Source organism: Dermatophagoides farinae, chromosome 3, assembly GCF_024713945.1.
Source record: "Dermatophagoides farinae isolate YC_2012a chromosome 3, ASM2471394v1, whole genome shotgun sequence".
In the NCBI taxonomy this organism is placed as follows: domain Eukaryota; kingdom Metazoa; phylum Arthropoda; class Arachnida; order Sarcoptiformes; family Pyroglyphidae; genus Dermatophagoides; species Dermatophagoides farinae.
The window spans coordinates 4,562,115-4,578,351 of record NC_134679.1 but is presented as its reverse complement, the minus strand read 5'-3'; the positions used below and the strand labels follow the sequence as shown (position 1 = coordinate 4,578,351).

Sequence of the window (16,237 nt, the reverse complement as noted above, 5' to 3'; positions counted from 1 at the left end):
ACCATTATGAAAATAGAATAGCTCATGTGTGTCTACCATCTGGTGGACACGAATTAAAATCATTGATACCGGCTTTGTCGATCGACACACATGGTATAAATTAAATTTTTCTCTTCATCAATTTCAATAAGATTTCATCATTAGTTTTTATTATGTCATCGGCTATTTGTGCCATAAAAGGACAGCTTAATGCTAATATTCAAAAACTAAATCTTGCTCTCACTTTAAATACTGGTCAGAATTTTCGATGGCAATTAATCGATTCGAATAAATGGCTTGGTGTGATTTCCAATCTTTATGTGGTCATTCTGGAACAATGTGACCAAACCATTGGCTACGAAGTTATCAATGTTGATCATGTTATCAGTACCTGGCCAGCAAAAATTTCGATGAAAAAAATCCACAATTCTTTTCATAATCAACTTGAACATTATTTTCGATTAGATATAGATCTCGATCATCTTTATGATCATTGGTCTCGATGTGATCGTCATTTCCATCAAATAAGCAGCCGTCTAAAAGGCATACGTTTATTACGTCAAGATATTGTCGAGAATGTTTTCTCTTTTATTTGTTCATCGAATAACAATATTCAACGAATAACAAAGATGGTGGAAACTTTATGTCGACAATATGGTACCAAACTTTTTAGCTCCTACGATCAATCAATCATCACAGAGGATGTATATTCATTTCCGGAAATTTCTGCACTTGTCGTTGGTGATCAAATCGAACGTCAACTACGTGAACTAGGATTTGGATATCGTGCTCGATTCATTTGTCAAACTGCTCAACAAATTATGAATCAAAGCAATCAGAATCCAGAAGAATGGATCAAACGGTTAACTCGATCTTCCTATGAAGATGCTCGCCTGTTGTTGATGTCATTGCCAGGCATTGGTGCCAAAGTAGCCGATTGTATCTGCTTAATGTCTCTTGGTTTCACTGACTCAGTGCCGATTGACACACATGTACTGCAATTGACATCCAAACTTTATGCAAATGAAAATTCATCATTCAAAATGACAAAATCATTAACTGCCAAAAAATATGCAGAAATTGGTAATGTATAAAAAAATGATTTTTATTTTTTAATCCTTTCCAAACTTTTATTCATGTAGGAGATTTTTATCGTCAAAAATTTCAATTACACCCTGGTTGGGCCCAGACTGTGCTATTCTGTTCGGATCTGAAACAAAATTCGCATCAAAAAATCAAAAAAACAAGATTATCCAGCAATGAAAAAAATGACAATAGAAAAAAGAAATTGAGCGTCAAAAAGCTTGATGAAAACTGAAAATCGAATGATTTTGTCCAAAAAAAACGAATTGGTCGGATGGGCATTAATTTAAAATTTTGGAGCGATAATTCCCGGTGCCGGTGGTTCATCGGCATTGTTTGGCAGTTCATTTATTGGTAAATTGGTGATAATTATTGGCATGTTTAACCGTAAATCAAACGATAATGGAATTTTCAATTTAGCTGTTACTATATATTGAATCTGTATGATGGGACAGGTATTATAAACGATGGGCAGATTGATCGGTATGGTGACATTCAAATCATGGGTAAGTTCACTTTGTGGTTCTATTGTAGCTCCCATTACTGATGATAATTTTTGCATCGATTTCCTTTCCTCTTCATTTGCTTTGAATGTAATCTCTTGTCGTAGAGCACCTTTTAAAACAATCGTTTTCAATGATTGATTATTAATTGTACATTTGATTGGCACTTTTGTTCCTATGATGGATTGAATTACGAATAAATAATAAATAAATCAAATTAATTTAATCACACTCACCCAATGTAAAACCTGATCTTGGTATTTCACAATGCATCAATACTGTCTTTCCATTCAATAAGCCAACATTTTTGCTTTTGTTTTCCATTATTGGAATCTATAAAAAAAATGAGATTGTGGAATTTTATAAATTTTTTTTTACAAAACTTACAAGCAATTCATTTGGTTGAATACTTGGAGGCGAAATGATATTAAGTACAAATTCATTCTTTTCCGATCCAGCTTTAGCTTTAACCTTGTAACGAATGATACCAAAATGTACATCTAATGAACTTGGTACATTTGATGGTACGATAAATGAATAGCCAATATCATGTTTGCCTGTTGATAATTTTGTATGATAAACTAATTTTGTTGTTGAAGAAAAAATTGAATAAAATTTTAATAATTGATGACTAATCTAATAAAAAAACGAAAACATACCTGTACTTGGTTTATATACCAATTCTAATAGGCTTATTTCTTTAATATATTTATCGAAACCATTATTTTTATCATTATTGTTACGGGAATTATCATTGGTTGGTATTTCTACACGTGCTTTACCAACTAATTTTATTTCAATACAATCAAAATCTACTTCACCAGTAACGGTAACAATACAATGACCAGTGACCACTTCACCACTTGTATATGTTGCACTAGGTCGATCCGGTATCAATGTGACTGCGGTCACCTGATTCATTATTGATCACGATATTTTATGGATTATTTCAATTCAAAACAAAAACAAAATAATTCATTGATTGATTAAATTAAAAGCTGTAGAATTGGCGTGTTTTTGTGTTAAAACATAAAAAAAGTCACATTTCAACCTTTTAATGAATGTGTGTTTTATTATTGTTTTATTTTGTCTTTGTGTGTTATATGTGGTGTGATGACTGGCATTCGGACAAACATAAACTTGATAGCACACTTTTATGTCCATGGTAACATTTGTTTATACACATCTTCGTGCTCCATCCGTATGCGTTGTACTTTCGTATATGTATAAGATGACGGTTATCTCACCCCTACCCCCCACCACCACCATGAAGACTTCGAATGAATATCGAATGTAAACGTAGTGGCAAACATGTTTATAACAAAAATCCTTCTGAATGAATTACCATCTAAAATATAATAAGTTATTAGAATTTTAAATTGAAACAAATAAATGGCGGCAATAAAAAACAACAACAGAATTACGTTAATTGACGTTAGTTTTTTTTTACATTTCCAACGTTATTCGTTCGATATATTGAGATATTGAGATGAAAACGTTTGTTTTTATGATTCTGGATTTGAATATTCAAACAATCAAAAAAAAAAAAAAAAATTTTTTGACTTTTAAATTAGGCTAAAAATAAAACCAAATCGATGATATTGAATTGAATGGTTATATTGATTGGATCACTATGTTTGATGATTGTTTTCAAGGTAATGAATGGGCAATTTTTTTTTTAAATGATAGGCTATCATCACACATGGTTAATCAATCATGTCAACATCATTGTCATTGTGGTTGGTTTTTTTTCTGTCGATTCATCATCATCATCATCATCATCAAATGTTTTTTGTTTGTATTGATTATTAATTTAGGTTAATGTCTTTATTGGTATTCGCAAAATTGAATTGTTCATTAATTTATTCAAACAATTTAGGCAATAATTTCATTGCATATAATGTGTGTGTGTGTGTGTGTAAGTAATATATTATATACAGCAAAAAAAAAATTGTTGAAAAGTTGATTTTGAACACAAATTCAAAAGTTTGAATTAATCATTTGATAATTCACATACACACGATGATGGCAGCCGATACATTCGCATTTTTGGACAATTCATTCCTTTGTTTAATGATGATGATGATGATGATGATATAATTGTATCGATTTGATGATTTCCTACTTCTTTATGTTCAATACTGATCAACATATGTGTACGATATTTTTGTCGACATTTTACACGAACAAGTTTTTGATTATTATTGCAAACATCGCTGATATAATTACAGCCATGATTAGGATTGGTGCAAATTTCTACCGGTATTTGTTGAAAATAAAATGAACTTTGTAAAATTAAATGATAAACATTGTGAATATCTTTGATGACAGATGGCCGTATGTATTTACGATCAGCATCGCATAATGTTCTATTGGCTATTGTTTCGCTTTCCATTGATGGATTCACATTATTGTTGTCGAAATTATTCGTTTGAACAGAATGGACATGAAACAATGATTTATAGCCATAAAAATCATCCATATTTTCCGGCATTTCAATGTACATATCATCAATGATCGATGTACAATTTGTTATTATTGAATTTACATAATCGCTAATTATGAAAAAGATAGAAAAAATATTTTGGTTATTTTTTTACCTCGTATAACTTGTATTTTAAAACGTGAATACATTTATACTTACATTGGATAACTTGAATCATATTCACAATAACCAGCTTGACGTGCACATTCAATGCCTTGTTTTGGAAAATTTTTTATATTTGGATAATTGGAAATTGTATCGAATAATTGTAATCCATAACCGTTGGAAAGAAAATTTTCCGCGTGAATATAGCCATGATCGGGTCTAAATGATTCGACACCAGTGAATGCTAATTTATGAATATTATCACTGCTTTCGGTTTCCATTGGATATGAGATATATTTTTTATAATCATGTGAAAATGGTTCTTCCAAACGATTCGTACCAGTCGTTTCCAATGATTTCATTGTCCGATTATTTTGGCTAAATAAACCATGATGAAAAAGACCATCATTATCATATTGTTGATCCTCTTCCTTAGGTGGTTCATCTATTTCCATCGGATCGTTTATCTGAATCGAATTAGTCGATAGAAAATCATTCTTTCCGCCTGTCGATGGCAATGGTTTAAATCCATACTCCAATTTTAGATTCAAGGCTTTTTCCTGATTATAATCGCTAGTTTTTCCGTTTGTTATTTTTTTAAATTGTTTATTATAATAATTGCGGTTGTTATATTTATTGTTTGCTTTACGTTGACGATTATTGATGGAAGTTGTAGCAGAATTTTGATAATTAATTTTTTTGATCGATTCAGCCATATCTTCATTAACATATTTATTGGAAAACTGTTGTTGTTGTTGTTGTTGTGGTATTTTTTTGAACGAACTATAAGCATTGTTGCTGTTGGTGGTTGTCAACGATTTTGTTGCATGAATACGATTGAATTTATTCTCACCATCTAGACCATCATTATTCAATGATTTTTCACTGGGAAATCGAACATTATTTTTCGTTTGTTCCAACATTACTGATGATGATGATGATGATGGAAGAAAATCGTTCACACCAGTTGGTAGATCAAAATTCGAAAATGTTTTACCATCAAATGTTTCCATTGCCAAATGATGATGATCGTTGGCTGAAAATTGTCCATTTGATTTTATAAAATCATTCATTTGTGGAACAATCAATGAACCACCATCACCATGTTCATCAAATTCATTTTGCCATAATGAATTTCTAACGAATGATCTTGTGAACAATGGATTCTTGAGATAACGATTCAAATTATTACGAATCAATGAGGAGAATATATTGGATGCTGTCAATGTTGAATCAATTATCGTTGAAATGATAATGATGACGAGAATCAATGTATTTTTTGACATGATCGGTAACATTGTCTTTCGAATGTTTCGAATACAACTGAACTGGCGGAAAAATTTTTTTGAATTTTGATTTCAGATCACCCGTTTTATTGTCATAGGTGAAAATCGATTAAAAATCAATTGAAAATTGACATATGGACATTGTAGCAACAAAATGATCGATTAAAATCAGATCGAATATGGGAGAGATCAAGGTTTTGATACACAATTATGCACACTCACACACACACACACGCTTGTACAATAGAATTGATGATCCAAATTACAGGTTACATTTAATGGTTTAGTGTGGATCTGCCGCTATGAAGTTCTCGATCAAAACTGAATAGGACAGTGAAAAAAATCGACCCTTTTCCATTTGGGATTTTTTTCTTTCTTTATTTGAATGAATATAAATGATAAAATGATCATCTAGATTGTATTACTAAGAAAGAGATTTTCAGAAAGAGAGAAAGAGAGGGAATGAATTTATGCACCCAAATGGTTAACCAATTTTATTCATTTCATTCAATTCAAAACAAATGATGATCATATGTCATCATAACGACCAACCAACGCAACCAATCATTCGCAAATAGGTAATCATCAACGAATCTACCAGCCATGACGATAAATAACCATCCAACCATATTTTATAAATATCTCTCTCTCTCTCAACGATCATTATGGATGGATGAATGACAAAAATATTTTAATTAGAATGACCGAACCACCATCGAACACCACTACGTCATCATTATTGTTGCTGTTTCAGAATTTTTTTTTCTTTTTAACCGATTTATAATAATAATAATAAGAAAAAATGGACAAAAATAGTTGTCCACACATGAATGACATAAAAATGAATGAGAGAAAATGATGAAAAACATTTATATTTTCATAATCAAGGTGATAATCAGAAAGGAGACAGAAAATGAATAAGAAAAAAAAAATCTTTGCAGTATTCAGTTGGGTTGAATTGTGTTCAATGATTTGATTCAACTCGAATTGTTCCAAATTGACACACACCAACAACAACAACAACACTGGACAATGATTCCAAAGAAATGAAAAAAAAAATCATAAACATAAATAAAAGGTGCAAAGGATGATTAAATTAATTCGGTCGACAGATTTTCATCATCATGGTCGACTATTTTTTTTTTTTTTTTGTTCTTTTATTTGCTCGAATGCTCATAATTGCATCGCTTTAGGGAGCCATTTTTTTTATCTATATTTGTGACTACTATTATGACCTCCCCACCGATCATACCTGAGTTCAATGATTAATAATCATTGTTCTGAATATTAATTATCAATTAAATAGTAATACACCTTGTAATTTTATCTACAAGTTCTTTTTTTGGGTGAATTATTATGGACTTTATGGATTTTAACTTGTTTTTTTTTTCTTCGTTTATGACAACAGGTTAACTATTTTTTTTGTTCGCATATCATTGTCGACTTGGATAAAGTACCTACGGGCAACAAACAAACAAACAAACAAAAAATGTCAACCACCGAATAAATAAAAGAAGCCTTCAACCATGCAATTGACCAATTATAATTAGAACATATCTTGATTGTGTTCAATTTTTTTCCTTGATTAAAATATAATTTTTGGGATTTTTTTTTTGTCAATTGTCTATATTTATCCTATTTAGGTATAGGAACAAAATATATTTTTTTTACTGGTGATTAAATTACTTTTATTTTCATTCGAATGTTTTTTTTTTTTTTTTTGGTTGACTCAACCAGGATCTATATTTTTATTCGGTGCAATGATCATGATGTATCATTGATAATCATCAAATCATTCAACCAGCCATAAAAAAAATGATGTGTATATTTTCCCTTTTTAGACATTTTTTTTTTGATTGTTTGCTTTATTGAAATTTGATTTATTTACTCGAATCGAACCGAAAATTATCAATTTCTGATGATAATATATGATGATATATTATGACACATTATCATTGGCCATTCATTCATTCATTCATTTCATAATTTTTTTTTTATAAATGAAAATTACCATTTTCATATGTTTCATATATATAGGTATTGATAATCGTAATTTTGGCTACCACCACCGTCAACAAGATCGACAAGGTTATCTTTGTCATACATTTTGGCATATATACTATGTAAATGACACGTGAGTGTTTCAAATCTTGTTTTGTCTTGTCATTTTTTTTCAAGTTGTTTTCCTGACATTGCACACATAAATAATACATACATACATTACATTGAATTGAAGTGTCTTATGATACGTTGTTGTTTTTACCATCATCATCATATAATACTCAACTCTTGTTATTATCGATCAAAAACAAGGAAAATCAACATTGAAATAATTCGACAAATGGAATGTATAAAATTTTAATCGAAAACTGTCATTTATGAATGACGCTTACAACGCTATTTGTAAACACACACATTTGATCGGCAGAAAGCTATGTCGTGTCTTTGAGAAAATATTGTTTTTATTACAATTAATCCGTTATCTTCATAAAAATCAGCTCAAATTGATCATGGGTCGATTATAATTTTTTTTGAATCGCTAACGCTGTAAACAAAAAAAAACAACTACAACAACCAAACATTTATGACTTGGCCTCTCCTTTCGTTTATGTATACGTACAACCACCCCTCTCTTTCGACAATTTTTCCTGGTTGCACATCGATCGATCGATCTATCACTAAACCGACAGATATCCATCAAGCAATAAATCGAGAAATGATACTGTAGTAACCCAATCAAAAACGGCAAAAAAAATGTTTACAAAAAATATTGAAAAAATCTTTCTATTCCTTCTGTTAATGCTATGTGCAAGTATTCTTTGTCCAACGAATGAATCAAATAGATCGATAGAATCGCTAAGGCTATCATCATCATTGAAACAAAGTGATCATTCTACTATCATAACATCATCACAATTATTTAATAATCCAATTACAGATCAATCATCAACAATTATTCATGATGGCGGTAAAATTTCACAATTGAAATTACCGAATACAACTACGCAACTAAAACGACAAACCAACACAAATAATGTTGAGAAATCTTCATCACGAAAATGTGTGAATACGATTGCAACGAGATGGTTTCTATTTTCATCATCGCTGCCCGTTTGTCTCAAAGTATCACATTGTACTAAAGAAAGTGAATCAACCAGCAAGGAAGCAAATGAAAATTTTCAGGGTATTTTTCTAAATAAAATCAAAGGTAAATCACATCAATGTTTTTCGTTCGATATTTTAATTAACACTTTTTTCACATTCATAGACGAGAAGCTTAACATTTCTAGTCAAACAATGATCGTAAACGATGCTACCGATAATGAATCGATTGTTACGAATCAAAGCCTCGATCAGCAACAATCGAGTATAAGTGGTGATAATTTTGTAGGACCACTTATTCAAATGAAACCATCAGTGGTTTCCTCACAGGATATGCTTTCATTCGAAGAATGGCGTTCGAAAATATCCGAACAAATGGAACAGGAAAATAAAATGGAAATTGAATCTAAATTCGCTCATGAAATTGGAAGCAAACCTGATCCAGTAATTGATCAGCTTGGCAGTCAAAAATCAGTGAAAATAACGACGAATCGTGCCAGAAATTTCGCATCACATGAATGTGGAGCAAAAGTTGTTGATTCAAATTCTGAGGCCAATTTTGTCAATCGTGTTCTGAACGAACAGATGGATGAATATATGTTGAATCCGTGTAAGATCAAAAATTGGTTCGTCATTGAACTTTGCGAAACCATACAACCACAATATTTGGAGATGGCCAATTTTGAACTCTATTCATCGATACCAAAAGATTTCAATCTTTATGCTAGTGAACACTATCCGAATCGTAATGGCTGGAGTCCATTGGGCAATTTCACTGCCAACGACATTCGATCGCTACAAGGTTTTAAATTGCAAAATAATGGTTTTGTTAAATATCTTAAAATTGAGCTCAATTCGTTTTATGGCTCGGAACATTATTGTCCCATTAGTTTGATTCGTATATTTGGTACAAGTCTATTTGACGAAGTCGAACGTATCGATAATCCTGAAAAATCATCCATCGATTTTCTCGATGATGATCATAATTCGGTGCATGAAGAAGGTACACCAATTTCACTATCATCTGATTTAGAATCAAAAAACTTTACCGATTTAGATTTGTTTGGCAGCGCAAAAAATGCCGTTGTTAATGTCGTGATGAAAGCGTTCAATTGTAAGTTAATATAAGAATAAGAATGGAATTTAAAATTTTAGTAATTTTATTTCATTTTTTTTTTTTTTTTTTTTGATAGTTACATTGTTTAATGAGATATTATTCAAAGAAAAAATGGCAAAAATGAATGATACGGATCAAAATTTTTATATATACAATCAAACAGAAATTGTTCGTCTTTATCCGCATTTCGAGCGAATGATGATTGAATGTGAAGCATATTTCTTTCCAGCAGGAGATGGTTTAAATCAAACATCGTTACACATTCCAAATAAATGCCTTTTCTATCAGCTTTTATTTCGTGATCAACAATTATTTAAATTAATGTCCACCCAATATCTTATACGGAAATATTTTAATAATCAGCTATTCTTTCAATGTGGTAACGCGAATGAAACACAGACAATCAATACGACCACATCGGCAGTGGCCGTTGAACAGCTAGTCCAATTGACGAATGGAAATAATCATTCCATTAGCCATATACAAAATGTCAACGATAAAGATGATCCACAATCGATGGTCGTTCAATTATCAGGAAAAAATCTTCCTACTAAATCATCATTTATATCCTCTACGACGATGTTTGCAGCTAGTAGTACGAGTAGTATTCCAGACGTTTCCACTATCAATGTTACTACATTGGAACCATCGTTGACCGAGCCTACCTTATTGCAGCCAATTGTAACGATGAATACACTTTTACCCACGAATACTTATCAATCGGTAATTATTTCCACCTCAACTTCTGCTATTGAACCAACAAGGCATGGTTCGAGTTCATCTTTATCATCTCAATCATCAAATGAAACCATTAGTCAATCTCAACCTGTTGATTCATTTGTGCCCAATCAACCAATTGCGAATCTTCTTGTGGAACCAGAGAGCGATGTTCAATCATTCAGTTCGATGAGTGGCCAATCAAAAGAGGCAGTTATCGTTCGATTAACAAATCGAATAAAAAATCTTGAGAAGAACATTTCACTTATGTCAACCTATTTGGAAAATCTAAGTGTTCGCTATCGAAAACAAATGGAAGAAATGCAAGCAATATTCAATCAAACATTTGATCATTTCAACACATCAGCAAGGGTGGCCGCCGAAAAAGATGCTAAACAACAGGAACAGATAATGAAATTGCAGAACGAAATCATGGGGCTGAATCAGCGATTTACTAGCCTTTTCAAAGATATTGAACAAAGTAATTGGCTTTTTCTTCGCATTCATCTTGGGCTGATGATCATTGAATTAACTATAGTTGGAATCTGTTGCCTTATATTTTATTTGAGTTCCAAGCATAATCTCAATCAAATAATGAAGACCCATCTCCATCATGGTGATCGACAGTCAACATCTTTATTATCAACTACAAATCATCAAACGAATACTCAACCTCTGCGATTTTCACCAGATGATAAAGTTTTTTCTAATACTATCAAACTCTTCAAGGTAACCCTGTTTAAAGTGATTGATTTAAACTCAACAATTGAATTTGTTTATTTTTCACATAGAATAATCAATATCGTCGAACTAAGTCATTTTCCAATCTGGAATCGGTGATAAAAAATGATCAATATATCGATTCATTATTCACAAAAAGACGTGATAAGTCTGTCGGACAGAAAGGAGGACCTATAACAAATTTAGAATGTAACAAAGAAAATATTCATCGTGATATTCATGATCCTCTATTGAATGGTGAACCAATGACTGATGTGGTACCAAAAATTTTAAAAGTTGTCAATCAAAATGTTCATTGAATGAATTTCACCTTTTATTTATATACGTGATATCAAAGTATTTTACCCCCCTTTCTTTATTTGGGTACAATTTTTTCCTTTTGATTTATTTATTCAATGTTTTTAAAAAAATTAACATTATTAATTTATGAATTTGGATTGAAAAATTAAAATCAAAATATCATTTCAAACCTCGATGGCCAAAATTGCAATGAAAACGGTCAACACGATTAGACTGGTCTTTACATAGATTGTACTGAAACCATTGCTGCATTGTTCAGGACGGATACATTGGTTATTCTTTGTGTTTCGAACCAATTGTTCTTTGCAGAAACATCCCTGTCGGCAATCCATCGTACATATTCGTGGTCGATCTGGATTGAAAATATCCTCACATGTTCGTGGGCAACTTGGACCACATGATAAATATATTTCATTTGCCTTACAAATGTCATGACCATTGATATATTGTCCATTGATTACATCATTGCCGATCATAATGATCATCATCATCATGATTATGATCGAAATTTTTCCCATTCGTATAATCATCATCATCTTTATTTATGTTGAGAATGATTACATATACGTAGTTCTTGTGTATGATTATAGATGAATGGGAAAGAAAACAATTTTAGTATTTCAAAAATAAAATCTTAACAAATCTTTGAGTCATTTCTGTAACTATAGCATCCACATATAATAATTGAGATCAGATCAAATAATAATAATAATAAATTTCATTATCTACATTGTAAACATCCGTATTTTTTATTTTTATTATTAATAATAATAATCGGTTGTAAATCACAAAAAAAACAGCCATTCTATCCTAATCGCGATAACCGAATATATGTAATCAAGAAAAAAACCTGTTGCATGCTAATTTTTGATTATTCATTTTTTTTTTAAAGGCAATCAAAATCCGAATTTTGGATGGCTAATCGAAAATAATGATTTTTGGCTTTGTTTGCAGAAAAGGCAAAAAAATTTTAATTTTATTATTTGGACATATTTCAAGGCTAATCATTCAGGCAAAAATATATTGCAATATTGGTCATGGTATGATGATTGTTAATAACAGAAGCCAAAAGAATCATTACATTTTTTAAATTTTATAAACCAATGAATATATGTAAATCTAATCACCACCCACGAAACTATAGTATGTTGTTGTGTGTGTGTGTGTGTGCTGTCATTATGATTCAAAACATGATTTCAATAAATCAGCCACTGATGTGATGATAATGATGATTCGTTTCCGTAGAAACGACCATTTCCTTTTTTTTGAATATTAGAGTATCAACAATAAATCGATTATTCAATTTGTTCATATATTTAAAATTTTGGTGGCCATTTTGATAAAGATATCTGGAACGGATTTGGTTTTGATGGCCATTATTTTATTGAAAATAAATACGTGCAATTGTTTATAATAAACAACATTCAAACCACTTATTCGAATTTCTAATTTTTTGACTCAGTGGCCTAATGTATGAAAGAGTTCAAAGTTCATCTTCACCTTGTTATAACTATATATAATTATCATAACAAACCTAAAAAAAACCTTTGAACACTTTCTTCCTCAAAAAAAAGGTAAATGGCCGTGAAACTTGTTTTTTACTATTATTATTTTTCGAATCTCACGCGCATTATCGAATCATATTGCTTCTGGTTCATATTGTTTATTTCCATTTGATTATGTTCGCGCACTTATTATTCACCAGAACCTTATCATCATGACCATTATAAGCATTTTTTTTTTAGTAAGTCAGCGACCAAGGCAACAGATTACAATCGACCCAACTTGCTTGCTATATGCACATTTAATAGATTTCTTTCTAAAAAAAATTTTTTCCTGTTGATACATTCATTATTATAAAATTGTCCATAATTTTTAACACAAAAGCTTGCCATCATCATCAAAAAAAAAACGACCAACCCGAAATCGTTTTTGCCTGTTCAAATAGATTTCGATTCGTTTCGAACAAACATCATTAACATCATTTTCATTACAAGTGTTGGCATTCATAATAATCTCATTCATATTCGCTTGGTTAAATGGTTACCATTGTCTTCATTGACTAGTCATCATCATTTTGTTAGGTTCGTTTTTTTCAATTTTAAATTTTTTTTTTGTTGCCTTCTGGTCCATAAACAAACAAAATCTGTTTGATTCGACAGATAAATTTTATTCAGAATGTTCACTATTCGTTGCCTAGTCCAACTGATTTGTCTTTTTGCTTTATCAATAAATGGCTACATAACCTCTGATAATGATAATGGTAAGTTGAACCGATCGATCAATGTGCAATGTTTATTTGTGGATATATATTTTTATTATATGAAGCAAGATCATTTACTACAATGAATCAACGACCTTTATACAACATTGGTCACATGTGTAATTCAATCAAAAAAACAATGGATCATATCGGACGTGGTGCAAATGCTGTCGAAGTGGATGTTACTTTCAAACCGGATGATATATATCTATTTCATGGTTATCCATGTGATTGTTTTCGTTATTGTTGGGATCGTGAATTGCTTTCTAATTATCTTAGATTCGTGCGACAGGCAACAACACCCGGTCATCCTAGATATCATCCACAATGGGCTATACTGTATTTTGATATTAAATTGAAATCATTTTCGAATGAAGAAAAACGTGAACACGGTGTACGATTTGCCAATCATATGGCATCGTTTTTCTTCAATGAAATTCCCGTCAAATCTACCATACGATTTATTATTGCCATATCATACGCTGATGATGATGACTTTATCTATGGTTTTATCAATCAGCTCAAAGAATTGGGACTTTATGATTCCTATAGAAAGTAATTGTTTTAAAAAATTCCTGTTGGTTTTATTCAATCCAAATTCTTTTTTAGCTTTTTAGGATTCGACATAGGTATAGAAAAAGATGTCGACCGTGCACGGGCCATTTGGAATCAATTAAATATTACAAATGTATGGCAAGGAGAAGGAATTACCAATTGTATTAATCCAATTGCTGGCCATCAATTAGAAAAATTGGTTCATATTCGTGATAGCCCAATGACTTATTTTTCTAAGGTTTATCGATGGACAATAGATCTTACTGATTCACTTCGATCTGTTCTACAACATCAGATCGATGGCGTTATGACTAATCATCCGGAACGTGTTCTTCGTATTATCACAAGAGATCCAGAATTATCTCGAATATATCGATTGGCAACGATCAAAGATGATCCATTTAAACGAATACGTGCCAATAGTAGACCAGATGGACGAAATTGGATTCCAAATTATACTAGCCACGGAAAAGTAACACGAGCCATTGCCGATTTCACCGATTCATTTCGTTATTACATTCGCGATATCATGAAATCAATTTTTTAGGCATATAATCAGAAAATGTGTATATTATTATTTTTGCCAATATGTTTCAGTAATTTTTTTTTTTTGGTTCGAAAATCGTTTTATTAAATTATATCAATGAAAAATAAATGAAAAAAAATTCTAAGCTTTACCATTTCGAATGAGAATGAAAATTCCCACCAAAAAGCTTAACATTGACAAACTAAAGGAAATTTTTGTCATAAAATTATGAGACATTTGTGCCATCAGAAATGATAAGACTACCACTAATGAATCAGTGACGACAAATATATGCAAAAGTAAATCAGCTATCTGCAATCCAAATTGACCGGTTATTGCGGCAAATTGTCCAACCATGCCTACGATAATTGTAGCAGCTCCAAACATTAAATCATTACGATCCAACGACATCATCACATAGGCATTGAGAAATATATCGAATGTAAGTAGAAATAAAAGTAGAGCACGGGCCAGAATAATTGTATATGAATCGTTGATATTTCGAACATGATACGATTGTTGTTGGTTGAATTGAATATTCGAATCTTCAATATTCTGCTGTTGTTTGGGATCCATAACGATTTTTATGGCCATAATGTCGATGACAGAGTCACTTTATCAATCGAATCAACAATGACAATGATGATGAGTATTAAAAGAATGAACGGTAATTGAATTAACAAATTCAAAATTAAAGACGCAGTTTTCAATGATTGCGGATTTGTTTACAAATCAACGATGACAACGCCACCGCTTGGATTTTTTTTTTTTATATCCATGACCAAGTTAATTTATTATAATATGTATCAGATTTATTTTGATCAAGGATATTGATATCAGATATGAATAGTTGTAATTTTAGATTTAAAAATAGTCTGATAATAAATAAATATAAATGGCTGTGACAAAGATGTTGTCAGCAAAAGTTTTGTATTCTATTAAATATTGTTCGGATTAATTATAATTTAATTGAAGCAATTACCCACCGTTTATTAAATAAAATAGTTTTTATTTATCCATTTAATATCCTTCGTTTGACCAAGTCACATTATAATCTAAATATTTTTTAGCCACTAAATCGCAGCTAATTTTATGATCTGCTTGTCCGAATCCTTGTGAATAACCATAAATGTGAATTATTTTCTTTTCAGGTGAATGTTCAATTCGACCACCTCCGACACAATCATATTTAAGTTTTCCATCTTGAGGTGCAACAACATCGAATATGTCAGCTGTATGAATAAGAGAATAATAATTGAAAATAAAACTAGAACAGCAAAAAAAAAAATATAAAGAATCGATTACCATGATAAGCAGCCCATTTATAGCCTCGAACCAAAAATTTAGATTTATCGCCATCAATCACCTTGATGAGGATATATTTAAAACGACCATTGGAATCGATGTCAACATCGGGTAAATCATCAATGTTCAGAATTCGTGACATTTTTCCAACGAATATAATTTCTCGCTAA

General features: G+C 31.1%; 6 protein-coding genes across 7 annotated transcripts; 2 read left to right on the top strand and 4 right to left on the bottom strand.

The window, feature by feature from the left end:
- The first annotated feature begins 14 nt into the window (after positions 1-14).
- Positions 15-1,297, top strand: Ogg1 (8-oxoguanine DNA glycosylase). Its single transcript, XM_047058077.2, has 2 exons — positions 15-1,062; positions 1,122-1,297. Exons 1-2 carry the CDS (start codon positions 153-155, stop codon positions 1,295-1,297), a joined length of 1,086 nt encoding a protein of 361 aa, XP_046914033.2. The 5' UTR covers positions 15-152.
- LOC124494656 (arrestin domain-containing protein 3) lies at positions 1,067-3,101 on the bottom strand. Its single transcript, XM_075729343.1, has 5 exons — positions 2,990-3,101; positions 2,225-2,913; positions 1,953-2,146; positions 1,802-1,898; positions 1,067-1,740 (listed from the first exon to the last, which is right to left on the bottom strand). Exons 2-5 carry the CDS (start codon positions 2,484-2,486, stop codon positions 1,349-1,351), a joined length of 945 nt encoding a protein of 314 aa, XP_075585458.1. The 5' UTR covers positions 2,487-2,913; positions 2,990-3,101; the 3' UTR covers positions 1,067-1,348.
- On the bottom strand, positions 2,482-7,590 carry LOC124494647 (uncharacterized). Its single transcript, XM_075729338.1, has 3 exons — positions 7,453-7,590; positions 4,210-5,483; positions 2,482-4,120 (listed from the first exon to the last, which is right to left on the bottom strand). The coding sequence occupies exons 1-3, from the start codon at positions 7,468-7,470 to the stop codon at positions 3,559-3,561; spliced, it is 1,854 nt and encodes a 617-aa protein (XP_075585453.1). The 5' UTR covers positions 7,471-7,590; the 3' UTR covers positions 2,482-3,558.
- A 160-nt stretch (positions 7,591-7,750) lies between these two features.
- Positions 7,751-15,687, top strand: LOC124494640 (uncharacterized). Its single transcript, XM_075729328.1, has 6 exons — positions 7,751-8,649; positions 8,710-9,657; positions 9,737-11,106; positions 11,169-11,352; positions 13,774-14,236; positions 14,291-15,687. The coding sequence occupies exons 1-6, from the start codon at positions 8,196-8,198 to the stop codon at positions 14,781-14,783; spliced, it is 3,912 nt and encodes a 1,303-aa protein (XP_075585443.1). The 5' UTR covers positions 7,751-8,195; the 3' UTR covers positions 14,784-15,687.
- LOC124494662 (uncharacterized) lies at positions 14,837-15,356 on the bottom strand. Its single transcript, XM_047057895.2, has one exon. The coding sequence runs from the start codon at positions 15,354-15,356 to the stop codon at positions 14,904-14,906; it is 453 nt and encodes a 150-aa protein (XP_046913851.1). The 3' UTR covers positions 14,837-14,903.
- LOC124494664 (14 kDa phosphohistidine phosphatase) lies at positions 14,837-16,209 on the bottom strand. 2 transcript variants are annotated; one of them, XM_075729344.1, is made up of 3 exons: positions 16,068-16,209; positions 15,749-15,994; positions 14,837-15,697 (listed from the first exon to the last, which is right to left on the bottom strand). In XM_075729344.1, exons 1-2 carry the CDS (start codon positions 16,207-16,209, stop codon positions 15,783-15,785), a joined length of 354 nt encoding a protein of 117 aa, XP_075585459.1. In that variant the 3' UTR covers positions 14,837-15,697; positions 15,749-15,782. The 2 variants fall into 2 exon arrangements, with proteins under 2 accessions (XP_075585459.1, XP_046913854.2); XM_047057898.2 differs by having other exon boundaries at positions 14,837-15,994.
- Between the last annotated feature and the right edge of the window lie 28 nt (positions 16,210-16,237).

Excerpts from the sequence above, each read along its gene's own strand:
- Ogg1 (XM_047058077.2), top strand. The coding sequence starts at position 153 with ATGTCATCGGCTATTTGTGCCATAAAAGGACAGCTTAATGCTAATATT. Across the intron at positions 1,063-1,121 it reads CAAAAAATATGCAGAAATTG|GAGATTTTTATCGTCAAAAA; the intron begins GTAATGTATAAA and ends TTATTCATGTAG.
- LOC124494656 (XM_075729343.1), bottom strand. The coding sequence starts at position 2,486 with ATGAATCAGGTGACCGCAGTCACATTGATACCGGATCGACCTAGTGCA. Across the intron at positions 2,147-2,224 it reads GGTATATAAACCAAGTACAG|TTTATCATACAAAATTATCA; the intron begins GTATGTTTTCGT and ends CAACAAAATTAG. Across the intron at positions 1,899-1,952 it reads TTCAACCAAATGAATTGCTT|ATTCCAATAATGGAAAACAA; the intron begins GTAAGTTTTGTA and ends TTTTTTTTATAG.
- LOC124494647 (XM_075729338.1), bottom strand. Across the intron at positions 4,121-4,209 it reads TATGATTCAAGTTATCCAAT|CGATTATGTAAATTCAATAA; the intron begins GTAAGTATAAAT and ends TTTCATAATTAG.
- LOC124494640 (XM_075729328.1), top strand. The coding sequence starts at position 8,196 with ATGTTTACAAAAAATATTGAAAAAATCTTTCTATTCCTTCTGTTAATG. Across the intron at positions 11,353-13,773 it reads TATTCATGATCCTCTATTGA|GACCTTTATACAACATTGGT; the intron begins ATGGTGAACCAA and ends CAATGAATCAAC. Across the intron at positions 14,237-14,290 it reads CTTTATGATTCCTATAGAAA|CTTTTTAGGATTCGACATAG; the intron begins GTAATTGTTTTA and ends ATTCTTTTTTAG.
- LOC124494662 (XM_047057895.2), bottom strand. The coding sequence starts at position 15,356 with ATGGCCATAAAAATCGTTATGGATCCCAAACAACAGCAGAATATTGAA.
- LOC124494664 (XM_047057898.2), bottom strand. The coding sequence starts at position 16,209 with ATGTCACGAATTCTGAACATTGATGATTTACCCGATGTTGACATCGAT. Across the intron at positions 15,995-16,067 it reads TAAATGGGCTGCTTATCATG|CTGACATATTCGATGTTGTT; the intron begins GTAATCGATTCT and ends TTATTCATACAG.